This window comes from Meles meles, chromosome 3 (assembly GCF_922984935.1).
Source record: "Meles meles chromosome 3, mMelMel3.1 paternal haplotype, whole genome shotgun sequence".
Classification (NCBI taxonomy): Eukaryota; Metazoa; Chordata; class Mammalia; order Carnivora; family Mustelidae; genus Meles; species Meles meles.
In genome coordinates, this window is record NC_060068.1 from 52000871 (window position 1) to 52020239 (window position 19369).

Here is a 19369-nt window from a genome sequence, read left to right on the forward strand (position 1 = left end):
GTGTGGCCCCAAGCTCTGGGCTCCTCTGGGCCAGAGATTGGGAGGCCACCATTTTCATTCCTGTCCTCCAGAGTTCTATGGAAAGCTTCCAGGGAACAAAAGCTCCAGGAGAGTGAATTACTTAGATTACTTAGCCTGGCCCCTGGGGCAAGGGCAGTGCAATTCCACCTCAGGCAAAGACATTTGAGAATCACTACAAGAGGACCCTCCCCAGAAGACCAACAAGAAATTCAGCCAAGATGAAGTTCACTTACCAAGGAGAACAGTGGAATTCCAGAGGAGGAGAAAGCAAAGCATGGAATTCATGGCTTTCTCCCCATGATTCTTCAGTCTTGCAAAGTTAATTAAATTTTTTAATCTTACTTTTTTCTTATTCTAATTTTTAAAAATTTTTCCTCTTTCCTCTTTTAACGTTTTCAAAACTAGTTTATCTTAATAATAACTTTCTTAAAAAATCTTTTTAAACTTTCATTATTATAGTCATATTTTATCCTTCATTGTGTCTAACTTTATTTTTTGTATACATATAGGGTTTTTTCTTCTAAAAAATTTTGGGATACAATTTCTTCTAATAGATCAAAATATACCCTAAATCTAGCACAGGGCTTTGTTCTAGTCTCCAGCCTGAGCAAATTCTCTCCACTTTCTTTTTTTTACTTTTTCCCAACCAACTTATCTTATCAATTCTTTTTTTAGATTTTTTTTTAAATTTTCATCTTTACAGTCATATTCCATCCCTTCATCACACCCTTATTTTTGTATATATATAAGTTTTTCTTTCTTTAAAATTTTGGGAAGTAGTTTCTTCTAAGAGACCAAAATACACCCAAAATCAAGTGGGTGGCTCTGTTCTATTCACCAGTGTAATATATATATATATATATATATATTTTTTTTTTAATTTTTTAAAAAGTTTTTTTAAATTTTTTTACCCCCATGATGTGGTGTGTATACACACACACACACACACACACACACACACACACACACACACACACAATGGAATACTATGCGGCCATTAAAAGAAATGAAATCTTGCCATTTGTGACAACATGGATGGAACTAGACGGTATTATGCTTAGTGAAATAAGTCAATTGGAGAAAGACAACTATCATATGATCTCCCTGATATGAGGAATTTGAGAGGCAAAATGGGGGTTTTGGGGGGTAGGGAAGGAAAAAATGAAACAAGATGGGATCGGGAAGGAGAAAAACCATAAGAGACTCTTAATCTCACAAAATAAACTGAGGGTTGCCAGGGGAAGGAGGGTATGAAGAGGGTGGTTGGATTACGGACATTGGGGAGGGTATGTGTTATGGTGAGCAAAGTGTGTAAGCCTGACGATTCACCAACCTGTACCCCTGGGGCAAATAATACATTTTATGTTAATAAAATATATATATCTAAAAAAAAATGAGACAAAGTGAATAACTACAGTAGAAAATTTGATGCCTAAAGTACCTTTAACACCCGAGTAGCCAAAATTATAGATTTTCTCTAAATGAAGAATAAAACCCTTCATTGTTTAACATTTAACATTTAACAGCATTTAACAAAAACTGCTTTCTTCTAATGAAATTAATGATAATTCAGTTCTTGTCCAAAACCAAATACTTTTAAAAAATCTTTTAAAAATTGGAGAAAGACAATTATCATATGGTTTCACTCATATGTGGAATGTAAGAAACAGTGCAGAGGACCATAAGGAAAAGGAGGGAAAACTGAATGGGAAGAAATCAGAGAAGGAAACAAACCATGAGAGACTCTTAACTATGGGAAACAAACTAAGGGTTACTGAAGGGGAGGTGGGTGAGGGAATGGGATAATTAGGTGATGGGCATTAAGGAGGGCATGTGATTTGATGAGCATTGGGTGTTACACCCAAATGATGAACTGTTGAACACTACATCTGAAACTAATGATGTAATATGTGTTAGCTAACTGAATTTAAATTGAAAAAAAAAAAAAAAAACAAACCCTGAATTAAAAAATAAACAAAAATATCTATTATAATGTGATTTCATCTCTAGTCATGGAAAGTAAAACAAAAATACAAGGACAGTGGTTAAGTTTTAGTTGTCCTCATTTCCAGAAATACAGTAACTCTACTGAAATGTATTTTAAAATATATGTGATCATTGAGCCATATTGGAAACAGAAGCCATCATTTCAGTGTTAGAATAAAATTGAAAATGCAGCAAAATTTTTTGGAAAGATTAAGTGATCTATTTGATAAAGTAGGCGGACATGAGCAGGTAACAGGTGTTTTCTGACTGTTAACAAAGGATGGAAACCAAGTTTCAAACAGCCAGGAAAAACTCTGGGGGCACACGCATGTACTCTTCCCTCTAACTGCTGCCGTACAGTGACCCATAGCTTCAGGAGAACACATTTATTCTGTGGTCTTGACCCTCTATTCCCCTTGCAGGAGGATGGGTCTATGACAGCTCTGATAAGGGCCATATGGGGCCCAAAACTCCTTCACAGACTACCCTAGTCAGAAACCACCCTAGCTATAACCCTTGCAAGCATAAAAGAGAAAGACCACGCCGGCCCCCAGTGCAGTTGCGGTCTCTAGGTCTGTCCACTCGTCCACCTTAAGACTGTACTTTTGCTTTCACTGCTATTAAACTCTTGTTTACTCGAGAGCTGGGCTCTAAATTCTTCCTTGGCCCAACTAAAAAACGGAGGCAGGAGATAGGGGCTGGGGTGGGCAGATGGGACATGCCACTGACACACTGAGATCAAATAAGTATACATTTCAGGTGAAGGTACTTTTTATCTGCTATATGAACACACATTACACAATTTTACCAGAATGGTAAATCAGCCTGCATAATGAAACACATCAGAGAAAACATACATCAATAACTGAACCAATTTAGATCATGTCCATAATAGTTCAATCTGACAATGAACTTTGCTCCATGTTAAATAGTATGACGTGCTGTTTCCAGTGAATAAAAACTGCATCAATGCCCCCACTTCCTTTTGCTTATATACACTTAGCCATATTTAGGATCTCACAAGAAATCAGCAAGACATCTTATGCTGTACTGACATTTAGCAGTAAAGAACATTTGCAGCTATAAGCACCTAAAACCACAATCTAAAAGCATTACAACCAAGTCACTGCTCTTAATGTAATTAGACAAAGTTTTCTAAAATCTCCTTTGAAACAGCTATTATGCTAGTATCTTCTACCCTTGGCCAACTCACTGTCATGAACTGTTTTACTATTATGCTCTGCCATGACTTTATAAGTAATTTCTTTGCAAAATGAGAATGGGGGCAGATGAACAGTCTTATTTGGCTACAAGATGGCAGCTGATTACATGACAAACTTGTGGTCATCTTATCAGTATGTCATTCATGATTATAATACAAGAGATTTTAATCAGGAAGTAGCTCATTGTCTAATGAGGTGTACTTATCTCAGGTAAAACAAAAGACAAGTGTCTCCTTAAACTCTATAAAAACAATTAATCCAAGAAGGCTTCCCACAAAACATGAAATCCAACAAGAAAATATGTAAGTTTTGTGAAAGAACATCAGTGCTGTATTGTAGTAAATATGTCATTTTTCTAGCATTCTATTGGTAAAACCAGAAAATGTTTAAAAAATGTTCTTCTTACCTGTGTATACAGTTTTTACTCTCGAGATAGGACATACCAGAAGCAGCATCTAATGAAAATTTCACTAATTGTTTGAGTTTTATCTCATCTTTCTTCTTTCTCAGAAAGGACAGGAAATCACCTCCTAGAAGGATTGACAGATGAACAACGAGATATAATCATGATGTACTGCCTACTGGAGATACTGGACAAAACCGCAAGAATTACACATTCAGCCATTGCTTTCTGCCCATTTTGTTTGAGGTGAGGATAAAACAAAAGATGAAAAGAACACACCTATTGGAAAATAGACACCATAAACTTTCCCAGGTACAGTTTAAGTACTTTAAGTGCTTCACACTGTGTGTTATCCAACACAAAATAATATTCAAACAAAATCATATAATGCCTCTGTTGCAATTTCTCACTGATTTCCCTGGGTAAAATTTTATGCAAAATTTTATTTTTTCTAATAGCAAATAAAAGATTATAGCCATTATGAATTTAAAATGTAAATGATATCAAATTAGTTATCAGATGCAGTGATTGCTTATAACAAGTCACTGATGGTAGAGCGAGACAGGGGGGAACTATGGTCTTTGATATGATTTAATTGCTGAACCAGATTGCATTTTGCACATCAAATGGATTTCAGTGATGTCTTAGAGCAGCTCTTTAAATCAGCATGGTCCAAAAGAGATACAATAACTTTCAATTTTCTGGTAGCCATATTTGGAAGAGTAACAACAACAAAAAGGTGAATGTCATTTTAATAATGTATTTTTTCTTTAGCCCAATATATCCAAAATATATTATACCAATATGTATCACCACAAAATTATAGTGAAAATAGTTTACAGTTTTATCATCCTAAGTCTTTGAAATATGTTGCTTATTTTACATTTCGTGGGACATCTCAAATATGTGATCTGTGTTAAAATTTCATAAAATTTGTAGTTGAAACAGAAGATTCACATGCCTATGTTGTTTCAAACATTTAAAATTTTCTAGTAACTCAATCATATCCATTTTAAATTGAATAAAATTAAATGAGATCCAAAATTCAGATTTTTAGAAGCACTAGCCACATTTCCAAAGTTGAGGAGTCATCGACCACCAATTCACAGCCATATTAGAACAGAGTTGAACTTCAACTGTTCATTCATTCTTCACATCGCCTTAAAGGCTGTGTGAAGGCTTCATTATTCTTCCTTGTTAGTGTAGAGTGCAATTGCATTTTTTTAAAAAAGTTAAATGAATGTTCTCTCAAAACAATCATTCCCACTTTCTCTATTAGTGCCTCAGATTCTAAACCAGAATTTTTCAAGAGGGATTAGCATTTTAATTGCCATTTCCTGAATTTCTTAATCCTCTTCACCAGGGATCCAGGCTTCCTTAAAGAGAACAACTCTAGAGGTGAAGACTTAATGGCTTTTTCTTTAACGAGAATACCTGGAAAATAAACACTCGCCAGGTCTTTCTCTAACAACTTCTCTTATTCACAAATCCAGTGTTAGGCAAATTTAGGTGGACTATTTACAAAATCAACAGTATATGCTTAAAAATAATCTTAATGGTGTCAGAAAATTTCTTTATTCTGTTCTTTTAAAGAAAATATCAAATGTATTCAATTACTAGGAAGATTATTGACAGTCTCTGTCAAGTTTAACTTAATTTTCTGAACATATAAAAGCAACAGTAAATAGCAAAATTAACCATTAATTTTTCTACTTTAATAGGTACACCAATTAAGTGGACTCGAAATCAATATTTAGTTCAAGTTATTCCTTGGACCAATATTCATATATAATCATAATATATATAATCAATATTCTTTTGTTAGATATATGTTGGCCTATTTTAGAAAAAATTCAGACTTCTGGTCTTGAAACCACACAGCATTTTGTTTAAGCTTTGGAATAGCTTTCAAATGGAAAGAGCTTTTCTGGAATTTGATTTAAAGCATCCTATGATATAACCTCAGTGTTCTGTGAAATCCTAACATTTCTTTCCAAAGTTAGATCATATTCAGCATTTTTCCATCTGCCTCCTCTTCTTTTTTAAACTTACTCCTTTGGTGAATCCTCCTTTACCCCTTAAACCCTGCCCCAAATGGTAAACCCTAGGAAGAGAATTGTGCCTCTGCTGCTCAATATTATAATTTCAGAGGCTACCATACCATGTTCTAGCATGTAGCAACACCTCAGTAAACATCGCTTGAATGAGTGAGTAAACAATGTATATGTATCTCCTCTTGCAGCTTCTTAGCTCCCCATGAAGACCAGAATCATTTTTTCATTAATCTTAACATTTCTTCCCTAGTCCCTCTCCAATGGTGAGAACTATGCTTTTCAAGTACTTGTTAAATGTTAAAATAGTGTTGAAAAGAGGCTATTATATTTCTTATCAATGGTACCCGATGGGTGCCATAAAATTCTTTAATTCCATCAATAAAACTTTGCCTATTTAAGACTGAGCTCATTTTGATAGATGCTTCCCTAACACTAATACCTTGAAAACTGCATCTTTTTAAAAAATGATTTGCAAAGAGACAATCTCTGGTAGATAAAATTGTAAAATAACAAATGCATAATATAATAAAGAAAAGACAACACTCAACAGCATTACAAATTGCCTGAAAAGTGATGCCAAGACAATAAAGGTAAAGTACTAGACATCAAATGACATACAGCTATTTCGAAATACTGAGACACAGTCAAAGATACAGACGAAGGTTTATCTGATTGCCTGTTAGTTAATCCAAAAATATTTCTGACTTAGAGAAATTTCTTACTTAAAATCATTAAATTATTAAAGTAAATTTTAAATTTATTTCCAACTTATAGTCATTCAAGACACAGACAGAATGATCTTAAGTAAAGGAGGAAAGCTACACCATTCCACAGCCCTAGTCAGCTTCTTGCAGAATACTGCAGAGAAGCAAAGCCTTAAATAAAAGTTAAATCATTGTGATTCAGTACTGAAAGCCTAAGCTTCGGGCAGATACACGCAGTAAGAACCCTGAAGCAAGAAGTAAACTCTCTGGGGGACAGAGTATGAGACAGAGTATGAGACATTTCTGGCCCAGGAACTAATTCAGACTGGGCCAGAAAGGTTCCCCGAGGCACAATACTTGATTATTACCATTACGTGAACAACAACCAGAGAGTGACATCAGATGATAGAGTTTTTAGTATTCACTGTCAGTTATTGTAGAGGATAGTATCTGTTCCTTTTAACTCATTCCCCTGCCATTTTCATTAAGTGCCAAGTTAAAGAGCCTCTCTTAGAATTTGTGATAGACACAATAATCGTATATATAAATACATACGTTTCTATGTGTATGCATGTATGTATATATGTATGTGTGCGTATGCGTATAGTATAGAGAGACATATCTGACCACTGAGGTAAGGATCTGGGTGTTCAAAGTGGACAAAACAAGATATTAATTCCCCTTTCGTGAATCTGTCCTAACAAGGATTATTTCTATATAGGTATACTGTACATTAAACCAAAACAGGATGGATTATCTTCTAGAACTCTTCACCAGTGATAAATTTCTAAGATGATACTTCATATGTTTCTACAGTCAATTTTTGGTTTATTAGGGAGATAGCATGACATCATGAAAAGACCATGGATATTGAAGTCAGACTGACCTAGGTCTGATTACTTATGTGGCCTCGGGTAATTTTAATCTTTTTTTAAAATCTGTTTAATTTTTTTTTTCTAATATTTGTTTATTTGAGAGAGAGAGTGAGTGCACAAACAGGAGGGAGGGGCAGAAGGAGCAGGAGAAGCAGACTCCGCACTGAACAGGGAGCCTGATGTGGGGCTCAATCTCAGGAGTCTGAAATCATGACCTGAACCGAAGGCTTAACCAAATGAACGACCCAGGTGCTCCTTATCTTTCTAAACTCCTTTAAAATAAGAATTTATTCCATTTATTTCTCAAGATGGTTTTGAAGACTAAAAATGTATCTAAAACACTAAGCCCCTGCCTAGAACACATCATACACACAATACTACTCCTATGTCTTATTTTTGCTTGAGTTATTTTGAATCTAAAGAAAGAAAGAGTTGTAGTAGGGACAGGTTGTTAGTTGCATATCTATGTTCCCTTACTTGCCTCAATTTCCTGCCCTTCTCCCATTTTGGGAAGTATTCACCTCACCCTCAACAAGAAAGGTGGCCCTAGATTGGCTTCAGGCAATGAATGAAGTGACTGGTTCAGGAATAGGTTCACGGCTTAATTTGGGCCACTGAGACAAAAGGAGATGCTTAAGAGCGGAACGAAACTTTGGTTTTTGAGAGAAGCACCAGGAAAGAAGCATTCTCTGCCACTGGAAGTGTATAAGACAGCATACAGCACCACGAGGACTGGCAGATTAGGGGTAAAGCTATTATCAAGGAAAGCAGAAAATAGTGAAGAAAAGAGAATGGTTTCTGGGGACACGTGTGAGTTACTGGATCAAACACTGACTGAACAGGGACTTCCTTCTAGATTTTTCAATTAAGTGAACTAATAAACCTCTATTTTTTTAATAAATGAATTTGACTTTATTTTATTTTATTTCTTTTCAGTGTTCCAGCATTCTTTTTTTTTTTTTTTTTTTAAGATTTCTTTATTTTGAGAGAGAGGGGGCACCCATGACTGGGGGAGAGGCAGAGGGAGCCTCAAGCAGAGACCCGGCTGAGTGTGGAGCCCCAAGCAGGGCTTGATCTCAGGACCCTGAGATCATGACCTGAGCTGAAACCAAGAGTCAGATGCTTAACTGACTGAGCCACCCAGCTGCCCAAAATCTCAGTAATTTTTAATACATCTTCTCTACCAGCAACACAAAGGTTCCTAATGGATAAATAGTTGTATCAGAAGATTATTTGAGAATTTTAAAAGGTAATATATATTAAATGTCTGGGCTGAGTAGGAAACAATAAATAGAAGTGTTTATTATTGCTTGCAGTCAACTTCTAGTAGGAGAATAGAAGACTGTTATTCTCAACAGTACTTTCGCAGAAGATTTCTTACTTTATGCTGTGGAAATTTGATTTTACCTGTTCTTTCAGTATTCATGGGACTGTGGGGAACTGATCACATTCAACAAGCTCAGAGAGATTATTATATAAATAAGAATACTAATTTATCAATTTGTTATTAGAGAAAAGGGATCATCGGGGCTATACCACTAATAACTTCTTGTCACTGAATCATGTAGAGATCTTAATTTATCTTCAAATAGCTTCAGAGTTTATTAAATTAAGAGATATCAGTCCCCAGTAATATAAAAAATATATAGCCCATTACTCTTGTTTTTTAGGATATAAATTTATTCCTGACAAGTTTGGTTTAATTGTGTTCACTTGCAAATGTAAAGAGGATAAGCAACTATTAAGTTGTAGGGAGGTATTTTGGAGGCCCCATTTATGTCATTGTTCAGAGTTTTTATTTAAAAAAAAAAACAATTTTTCTCTTTAACCCATAGTGATGAGAGTTACAGGTGTTAGCTGGGACCATCAAAAATAAAGGGGATAGGAGAAGAATAAATGAAACAAGATGGGATTGGGAGGGAGACAAACCATAAATGACTCTTAATCTCACAAAACAAACTGGGGGTTGCTGGGGGGAGGTGGGATTGGGAGAGGGGGAGCGGGCTATGGACATTGGGGAGGGGAGGCGAACCATAAGAGACTATGGACTCTGAAAAACAACCTGAAGGTTTTGAAGGGTCAGGGGTGGGAGGTTGGGGGAACAGGTGGTGGGTAATGGGGAGGGCACGTTTTGCATGGAGCACTGGGTGTTGTGCAAAAAGAATAAAGTTGCTTTAAAAAAAAAAAATAAAGGGGAAAATATGTATGATAATCATAAACAATGAATGGTGATGGAACCTGTTCTCCATGAAACACAGAAAATATTTTATTTTTTATTATTTTTAAAAGACTTTATTTGAGAGAAAAAGAGAGAGAGAGAGCAGGAGCAGGGAGAGGGGCAGAGGGAAAAGGAAAAGCTGAGCAGGGAGCCCAACACGGGGCTCAATCCCAGGACCCTGGGATCATGACCTGAGCCAAAGGCAGATGCTTTAACTGACTGAGCTAGCCAGGTGCCCCAACACAGAATAGATTCTAAATAATAGGAGATAAGCCAAAACAAGTTCTTGAAGAAGAAAATGCTGCATATAAGGTACATGCAGGAGAGATGGACAGCACAGAAGGAGTTTAGCCAGGAGGATGCTCTAGTTGTCGGTCGCGGTGCTGAGGGCTTATATTAAGAATTATCCGAGTGAAGACTAAAGCCTTAGATCGGAAAAGACTCAGCAATAAGCTAGAAATGGGTCAGTTTGTGAAGATGAGTAAGATGAAACAATGAATAACTGAAAATGACTACAAGAGTACACTAGCTCCCCTGATTCCATTTTCTTTCTAAAGCAGCACTTACGGAACAGCTTGGTACCTAAGTAACATCATTCAGCTAGGCCAAATGCGGAGCTGAGTGTATGGTTTTCCCAATTTGGGTTAATACATGACATCAGTCTTTTCCGACAAAGTTCCTTAATAGCCATGTTCTGCTAACACTGCACAATAGTGGGAACCTTTTGCATTTCTCCTTTGCTGATGCTCTGTGAGAACATTACTCAATAGCAATCATGATAACAGTTCTATGAAATAAAGGAGTACATTTCACAGTATGTTTAACTTGCTGGTTCAAGGGGCACTAACTATAATCTTGCCAGACATTATATGAATTGCCACAACAGATGAGAGAGTCAACTTTCACAAAGTCTCAGAATGTCAGTGCTAGAAGGCCCTTGGGACATAATCAGCTCTTTCACATTATGGAGGAAGGAACTGAATTTACCTTTTATTTTTATGGTGGTGCTTTTGGTGATACTATTGAAATTCTGGGGCAAGTGTTTGCAAACTATGTCTGGAGGCCAAAACCAGCTTCTTGCTTTTTTTCTTTTTGTTGTTGTTGTTAAATAAAGCTTTACTTCCTTTACATATTGTCTATAGATGGTTTCATTTTATGACAGAGAGTTGCAATAGAGATTGTAGGGCCCTCAAAGCCTAAAAAAGTTATTATCTTGTTCCAAGACATTTATTGCTCAGTATTCCATACAGCTATAGTTCCTTTCATTTACACGATTCCCATGGTTCCCTTGTCTACTTTCAACCAAGATTTTACTTTTTACTATGTGTTTAATTGCAACAGAGTTTGATAGTGATATGTTTTAATGCTCAAAGAGGAAGCTAGAAAGATAGATTCATCAACTAATTTTATTCCTAAGACTTATAAACATACTTATATACACAAAAATACATGTACTGGGATCGTAAATACCCTGACCCCTCCTGTCCACAACACACTGCCACCAAAGCAAAGAAGTTCCACTGCCTGTCTCTCTCCTTTGTGCCAAATTACTCACTTTTCCATTTTGTGCTTATGTTCCTCAAAGCTGTCTTTGGTATAAAGTGTAAAGAAAGGACAGGAAAATCAGGTATAGAATATATGAGCTCTAAAGCCTCCTGGAACACAGTACAAATACTTAGATGCTATCACGCATTTAAGAAGAAACCAGTGGAATGCTTATTTTGATGCCTCTATCTGCTATAGGAAAACTTACAGAGAAAAAAAAAAGGCATCAATTCAAGCGTCCTTAGATTTCTTTAATTTTTTTTATATTAACATATAATGTGTTATTTGCCCCAGGGGTACAGGTCTGTGAATCATCAGACTTACACATTCCACAGCACTCATCATAGCACATACCCTCCCCAATGTCCATAACCCAGCCACCCTCTCCATACCCCCCTTCCCCTGGCAACCCTCAGTTTGTTTTATGAGATTAAGAATCTCTTATGGTTTGTCATCTGTTTCATTTTTTCCTTCCCTACCCCCATAATGCTCCGCCCTGCCTTTCAAATTACTCATATCAGAGAGATCATATGATAAAGAGATGTGGGATAAAAGGACATATGCAAAAATACATTTAAATTTAATAAGAGAAATATGTTTATAAAAGCTAAAAATATTTTTAGAAATTGAACTTATCATAGGCTCAATTTTTAGGGACATTAAGGTCTCCAAATTGGTGATACTAATGACGACATTGTAAGACCTATTACATAGTAGTATTTTAAAATGATTAGAGGGGGGCCTGGGTGGGATGGAGCCCAACATTAGGCGCTCTGCTCAGCAGGGAGTCTGCTTCCCTCTGTCTCTCTCTGCCTGCCTCTCTGCCTACTTGTGATTTCTGTCTGTCAAATAAATAAAATCTTAAAATGATTAGAAATGTATATTTACATGTTCATTTTACACAGTTTCTGTTGGTTATAGTTAGAATTTATGTAATGGTTTTGAGCACAGATACATTCACCAGTTATGAAACTTCCTATCAGATTATAAAAATATTACTTTAAAATATATATTTAAAGAACATATTGAAGCAAAGAGCTGGAAATGTCTTAAGTGTTAAGAAAAAAGTCAGACTAAACCAAAATAACTGTCTCCATTTTCACTTTTTAAAAAAGTTGTGGTAAAAAACACATACCATAAACTTATCTTTTAACAATTTTATGAGTATAGTATGTTGTTAACTATATGCACAGTGTTATACAATAGATTTCTAGAACTTTTTCTTCTTGCGTGACTGAAATTCTATACTCATTGACCAACTCCCCGTGTCCCCCTGCCAGCAGCCCCGGCAACCACCATTCTACTTTCTGTTTCTGTGAATTTGATTACTTTAAAACTGCATGTAAGTGGAATTATACAGTATTTGTCCTTTTGCGGCTGACTTACTTCACTTAATTTAATGTCTTCTAGTTTCAACCCTGTTGCAGAATAGGATAGGGTTTCTTTCCTTTTTAAGACTGAAAAACATTCCACTGTATGTATATGGCTCATTTTCTTTCACCCACTGATGGACAGGTAGGCTGTTTCCACCTCTAGGCTACTGTGAATAATGCTACAATGAACATGGGTGTGCAGTATCTCTTTAAGATCCTGTTTTCAATTCTTTTGGATATATGCACAGAAGATGAATTGAGGGATCACACTGAGTTTCATTTTTAATTTTTGAAGACTCTCCATACCATTCTCCATAGTGACTGCACCAGTTTATAATCATACCCACAGTGCACAGGATTCCAAATTCTCCACATGCTTGCCAACACTTGTTATTTTCCAGGTTGATAGTGGCCATCTTCATGGGTGTGAGGTAATATCACCTGTTTGCATTTCCCTGACGGTTATTGATATCGAACATCTTTTCCTATGCTTGTTGGCCATTTATGTATTTTCTTTGGAGCCATGTCTATTCAAGTCCTTTGCCTGTTTTTTAATCAAGGTATTTGTTGTTTTGTTTCGTTATTGAGTTGCGAGAATTCTTTATATCTGATATATGGTTTATCTGATAAATGGTTTGTAAATTTTTCTTCCAATCTATATATTACCTTTACACTCTACTGACTGCTTCCTTTGTTGTGCACAAGTTTTTAAGTCTGATGTGGTTCCATTTATCTATTTTTGCCTATGCTTGTGGTATCATATCCAAAAAATCATTGCCCACTCTGAGGTCATGAAGATTTTCTCCTATGATTTTTTTTTTTCTGCCAAATATTTCATTTTATTTATTTTTTCAGTGTAACAGTATTCATTCTTTTTGCACAACACCCAGTGCTCCATGCAAAACGTGCCCTCCCCATTACCCACCACCTGTTCCCCCAACCTCCCACCCCTGACCCTTCAAAACCCTCAGGTTGCCCCAACCTCCCACCCCTGACCCTTCAAAACCCTCAGGTTGTTTTTCAGAGTACATAGTCTCTTATGGTTCGCCTCCCCTCCCCAATGTCCATAGCCCGCTCCCCCTCTCCCAATCCCACCTCCCCCCAGCAACCCCCAGTTTGTTTTGTGAGATTAAGAGTCATTTATGGTTTGTCTCCCTCCCAATCCCATCTTGTTTCATTTACTCTTCTCCTATCCCCCTACCCCCCCATGTTGCTTCTCCATGTCCTCATATCAGGGAGATCATATGATAGTTGTCTTTCTCCGATTGACTTATTTCACTAAGCATGATACGCTCTAGTTCCATCCACGTCGTCGCAAATGGCATGATTTCATTTCTTTTGATGGCTGCATAGTATTCCATTGTGTATATATACCACATCTTCTTGATCCATTCATCTGTTGATGGACATCTAGGTTCTTTCCATAGTCTGGCTATTGTAGACATTGCTGCTATAAACATTCGGGTACACGTGCCCCTTCGGATCACTATGTTTGTATCTTTAGGGTAAATACCCAGTAGTGCAATTGCTGGGTCATAGGGTAGTTCTATTTTCAACATTTTGAGGAACCTCCATGCTGTTTTCCAGAGTGGTTGCACCAGCTTGCATTCCCACCAACAGTGGAGGAGGGTTCCCCTTTCTCCACATCCTCGCCAGCATCTGTCATTTCCTGACTTGTTAATTTTAGCCATTCTGACTGGTGTGAGGTGATATCTCATTGTGGTTTTGATTTGTATTTCCCTGATGCCAAGTGACGTGGAGCACTTTTTCATGTGTCTGTTGGCCATCTGGATGTCTTCTTTGCAGAAATATCTGTTCATGTCCTCTGCCCATTTCTTGTTTGGATTGTTTGTTCTTTGGGTGTTGAGTTTGCTAAGTTCCTTATAGATTTTGGATACTAGACCTTTATCTCCTATGATTTTTATAGGATTTTTATAGTTTCATGTCTTACAGTTAGATCTTTAATACATGTCAAGTTAATATTTTTATATGGAGTAAGATAGGGATCCATCTTCATTCTATTGTCTGTGGATATCCGGTATTTCCAACACATTTATTAAAGAGATTATCCTTTCTCTATTCTTGGCATCCCTGTCAAAAATCATTTGACTGTATATGCCAGGGCTTATTTCTAGGATCTGTATTTTGTTTCATTGTTCTATCTGTCCTTATACCATATAATACTATTGATTATTGGAACTTTGTAATATATTTTGATATCATGAAGTGTGAGGTTCTCAATTTTATACTTCCTTATCAAGACTGCTTGTTCTGGATCCTTTGAAATTCTATGCAAATTTTAGAATTTTTTCTATTTCTGAAAGAAAAATGCCACTGGGGTTTCGTAGGGTAGGGAGTGCATCAAATCCATTGATGGCTTTGGGTAGTATGGACATTTTAATAACATTAAGACTTCCAATCCATGAAAGCAGGGTGACTTTCCATTTGTTTGTGTCTTCTTTAACTTCTTTCAGCAATGTTTTATAGTTTTCAGTGTACAATTCTTTTACCTCTTTGGTTAGGTTTATTCCTAAATAATTTATTCTTTTTTTGATGTTATGGTAAGTGGATTCAAAGAAAAATTTCCTTTTAGGATTGTTCATTACTGTATAAAAGCACAACTGATTTCTGAGTGCTGATTTTGTGTCTGGCAACTTTGTTAAACTTCTTTATTAGTTCTAATAGGTTTTGTTGTGTGCGATCTTTAAGGTTTTCTACAAATAAGATCATGCTATCTGAGAATAGAGATGATTTTACTTATTCCTTTCCAATTTGGATGTCTTTTCTTTTTCTTGGCTAATTGCTCTGGCTAAAGTCCCTAGTATTATGTTGAATGGCACGGTGAGATTGGGTATGTCTTAATCCTAATCTTAGGGAAAATCTTTCAGTTTTTCACCATTGATTATAATGTTAGCTGAGAACTTTTTAATATAAACTTTACTACCTTGAGGTAATTTCCTTTCATTCACTGAATTTTGCCAAATGCCGTTTTTATATCAATTAAGATGATCCTGGATTTTGGTCTTTTGTTATGTAAATGTGGTATGTCACATTTATATATTTTCATATGTTAAATTATCTTTGTATCACATTCACATATGAAACACATTTATATTGAGAACATAAATTTTCTGCCACCCTTCCCAACTGTAATCCACAGTCTGTTACTAAAGCAAAGTCTGATTGTTTCTCTCCCTACTTTCATGCCAAATCCTAACCGCCATCCTCAACCATCAAGGAGAAAAATATAGAAAATTTTAAATCACTCATCAGAAATCTGAGGTAGCCTACAGCAGAATCTCTTCTGACTTTGTGACTCACTAACCATAAAACTTGATTATTTATGTGACCCACATGTCTCTGTACAAGTGGTTTTCTCTATGACAGATTGTTCTTTTCTGAAGTAGCTCTTAATAATTGCATCCACCCAGGGTTATCTTAACTGTAATTCACCTTGAATTGTCTTGGCTGAATCAAGAGTCCAAAACTAGAAAAGTATCCTTTGTAACAACAGCATCAAAAAAATCCACCCAACAACAAAGCACTTAGAAACAATTTTAAAGAGGGATATGTTACACCTTTTATACTGATAACTATAAAATATTGTTAAGAGAAATTAAAGAAGTGCAAACTAAATCCAACAATATGTCAAGCCCATAAAATGGAAGATTAATATTGAGTGTTAAGAGTTAATTCTCCTCAAATTGATCAACAGAATGAATGAAATCTCAACCATATTCTAAGCAGGCTTTTTTGGTTGAATTTTACAAGCTGCTTCTAAATTTTTCATGGAAATGCAAAAGATCTAAAATAAAGAAAAATGTTGAAAAAGAGCAAATTGGGAAGAGAAGTACTACTATAAAGTTGTAGTCAGGGACGTGTTTTGGCTTCAAGACAAGCAAGCACATCAATGAGACAGAACAGAGCCCAAAAATAAACATACCTGTATGTATCTGACTCATTTACCACATAGACATCAAGTGATTCAATGGGGAAGGGAAATTCTTGTAAAGAACTTGTAGTGAAAGAGCTAGAAAATTGCATGGGAAAACAGAAGTTCAATCTCTACCTCTCATCATAAACAAAATTAATTCAAATGACTTCTAGAACTAAAGTATAGAGTTCCTAGAAGGAAATGTAAGAAAATATCTTTATGATTTTAATATGGGAGAAGATTTCTTAGGACTCAAAAAGCAGTAACCATAGAGGTGCCTGGCTGGCTCAGTGGCTTAAAGCCTCTGCCTTCAGTTCAGGTCATGATCCCAAAGTCCTGGGATCAAGCCTCACATTGGGCTCTCTGCTCAGCGGGGAGCTTGCTTCCCTCTCTCTCTGCCTGCCTCTCTGCCTACTTGTGATCTCTCTCTTTGTCAAATAAATAAATAAAATCTCTTTAAAAAAAAAAAAGCAGCAACCATAAAGGAAAACAAAGGAAAAGAAAGCAAATTAATATGGACAGCACCCCCCCAAAAATAATAAAAAAATAAATTTAAAAAAATGGACTGCACCCAAATTAAAACCAAACAAAACAAAACCTTTGCTTATCAAAAGACATCATGATTTCATTTCTTTTGATGGCTGCATAGTATTCCATTGTGTATATATACCACATCTTCTTGATCCATTCATCTGTTGATGGACATCTAGGTTCTTTCCATAGTCTGGCTATTGTAGACATTGCTGCTATAAACATTCGGGTACACGTGCCCCTTCGGATCACTATGTTTGTATCTTTAGGGTAAATACCCAGTAGTGCAATTGCTGGGTCTTGCGACGACGTGGATGGAACTAGAGCGTATCATGCTTAGTGAAATAAGTCAATCGGAGAAAGACAACTATCATATGATCTCCCTGATATGAGGACATGGAGAAGCAACATGGGGGGGTAGGGGGATAGGAGAAGAGTAAATGAAACAAGATGGGATTGGGAGGGAGACAAACCATAAATGACTCTTAATCTCACAAAACAAACTGGGGGTTGCTGGGGGGAGGTGGGATTGGGAGAGGGGGAGCGGGCTATGGACATTGGGGAGGGGAGGCGAACCATAAGAGACTATGGACTCTGAAAAACAACCTGAGGGTTTTGAAGGGTCAGGGGTGGGAGGTTGGGGGAACAGGTGGTGGGTGATGGGGAGGGCACGTTTTGCATGGAGCACTGGGTGTTGTGCAAAAAGAATGAATACTGTTACGCTGAAAAAAAAAAAAAAAATAAATAAATAAATAAAAAGGGAAAAAAAAAAAAAGACATCATGAAAGTGAATAATAGGTGAGCCATAGAACTGACTTTCTCTTTAAATTAAAAAAAAAATTGTGGTAAAAACAACACAACCAAATGTAGCAACTTTACTATACTTAGGTCTACAGTTTAGTTTAGGAGTGCTAAATTTATCCACAATTTTTGTACAATAGATCTCCCAAACTTTCAAAATTGGCTTTATTCCAGGTTATAGAAAGAACTCCTGTAATTTAGTAACAAAAAGATAAACAACACAATAAAAATGGGCAAGAAAAACATCCAAAGAAAGATACAGGGTTAAGCACATGCAAAGAGTTCAATGCTGTTTATGATTAGGATATGCAAATAAAACCACAAGGAAGTATCACTTCACACATACTACAATGGCTAAAATTAAAAAGACTGACAACATCAAATACTAACAAAGTTGTGGAATAAGTGAAACTCTCATACATTGTTGGTAGCTATGTTAAATGCTATAACCACTTTGGAAAACTGACAGTTTCTAATCTCTCTAAAACAGTCTGTCTCTAAAACAGCCCCAAACTGGAGAAAACTCAAGTGGATAGATAGGTGCACATTTATACAATGGAATGCTACTCAGAAATAAAAAGAAATATATGCTGATGCATGCAATACTATGGATGAAAAAATAGATTCCAGGTAAATCACATGTGCAAATGTCAGATAAAACAATAAAACTTCTAGAAAATAACACACATAAATAAGCTCATAGGGATAGGATACATAAAGCTGTACTCCTAAAGGAAAAGATGGATAAACTCCATTACATTAAAACTTGGAACTTCTGTTCATCTAAAGACATCAATCATTAAGATAGTGAGAAAGTAAACCATACTATAAAAGAAGATATTTATAATGTATGTAATGAAAAAGTAATTGTATGCAGATATATAAAAACGCCTACAAACTTATTTGAAAAAGACAAGCTAAGAGTGACAGGAGCAAATGTCTTGAACAAGGCGCTTCACAAAAAAGCCTATTCAAAGAACCAAGAAGTAAATGCAAATATGTTCAACATAATTAGTGATTTAAAAAAGCTAATTAAAACCAGACTATCTTGTGGCTCCTGTGTGGCTCAGTCAGTTAAGAGTCTGCCCTCGGCTCAAGTCATGATCTCGGGGTCCTGGGATGGAGCCCCATCGGCTCCCTGCTTGGTGGGGAATTTGCTTCTCCCTCTCCTTCTAAGCACCCGGTTCCCTGCTCATGCTGACACTGGCTAACATGCTCTCTCTTTCTCTCTCTCTCTCTCAAATAAGCAAAATCTTAAAAAAAAAAACAACCCACAAAACCCAAAAAACTCCATCTTGGTGCTCCATACCTACCATAATAGCTATAGTTACAAAACTGATCACACTTCATTTTGGCAAGGATGTAGAGTAACTGAGATACTGTTTGTTAATGGGGGTGTAAGTTTGTACAACCATCATGGAAAACTTTTTGGCACTTTTTACTAATGCTAAATATATGTATATGCTATAACCCAGCTGTTTATTTCCAAGTAGATATATCCAACAGATATGTACACCAAAAAAATATATTTAAGGATATTCAAAGCACTGGGTGTTATACATAACTAATGACTCACTGAACACTATATAAAAAACTAATGATGTACTATACAGTGGCTAACTGATCATAATAAAAAATAAATAAATAAAAGCAATTAGTTATCAATATTTAAAAAAAAAAAAGAATATTCAGGGCACCTGT

At 36.1% G+C, this 19369-nt stretch overlaps 1 protein-coding gene across 6 annotated transcripts in view; it reads right to left on the reverse strand.

The window, feature by feature from the left end:
• Positions 1-19369, reverse strand: part of FER (FER tyrosine kinase) — a 466540-nt gene that overhangs the window by 122911 nt on the left and 324260 nt on the right. For all 6 annotated transcript variants that reach the window (XM_045999916.1, XM_045999920.1, XM_045999919.1 and 3 more), the window contains one exon: positions 3637-3760. In XM_045999916.1, the coding sequence (XP_045855872.1) occupies positions 3637-3760 (124 nt within the window). The remainder of the gene's footprint in view (positions 1-3636; positions 3761-19369) is intronic.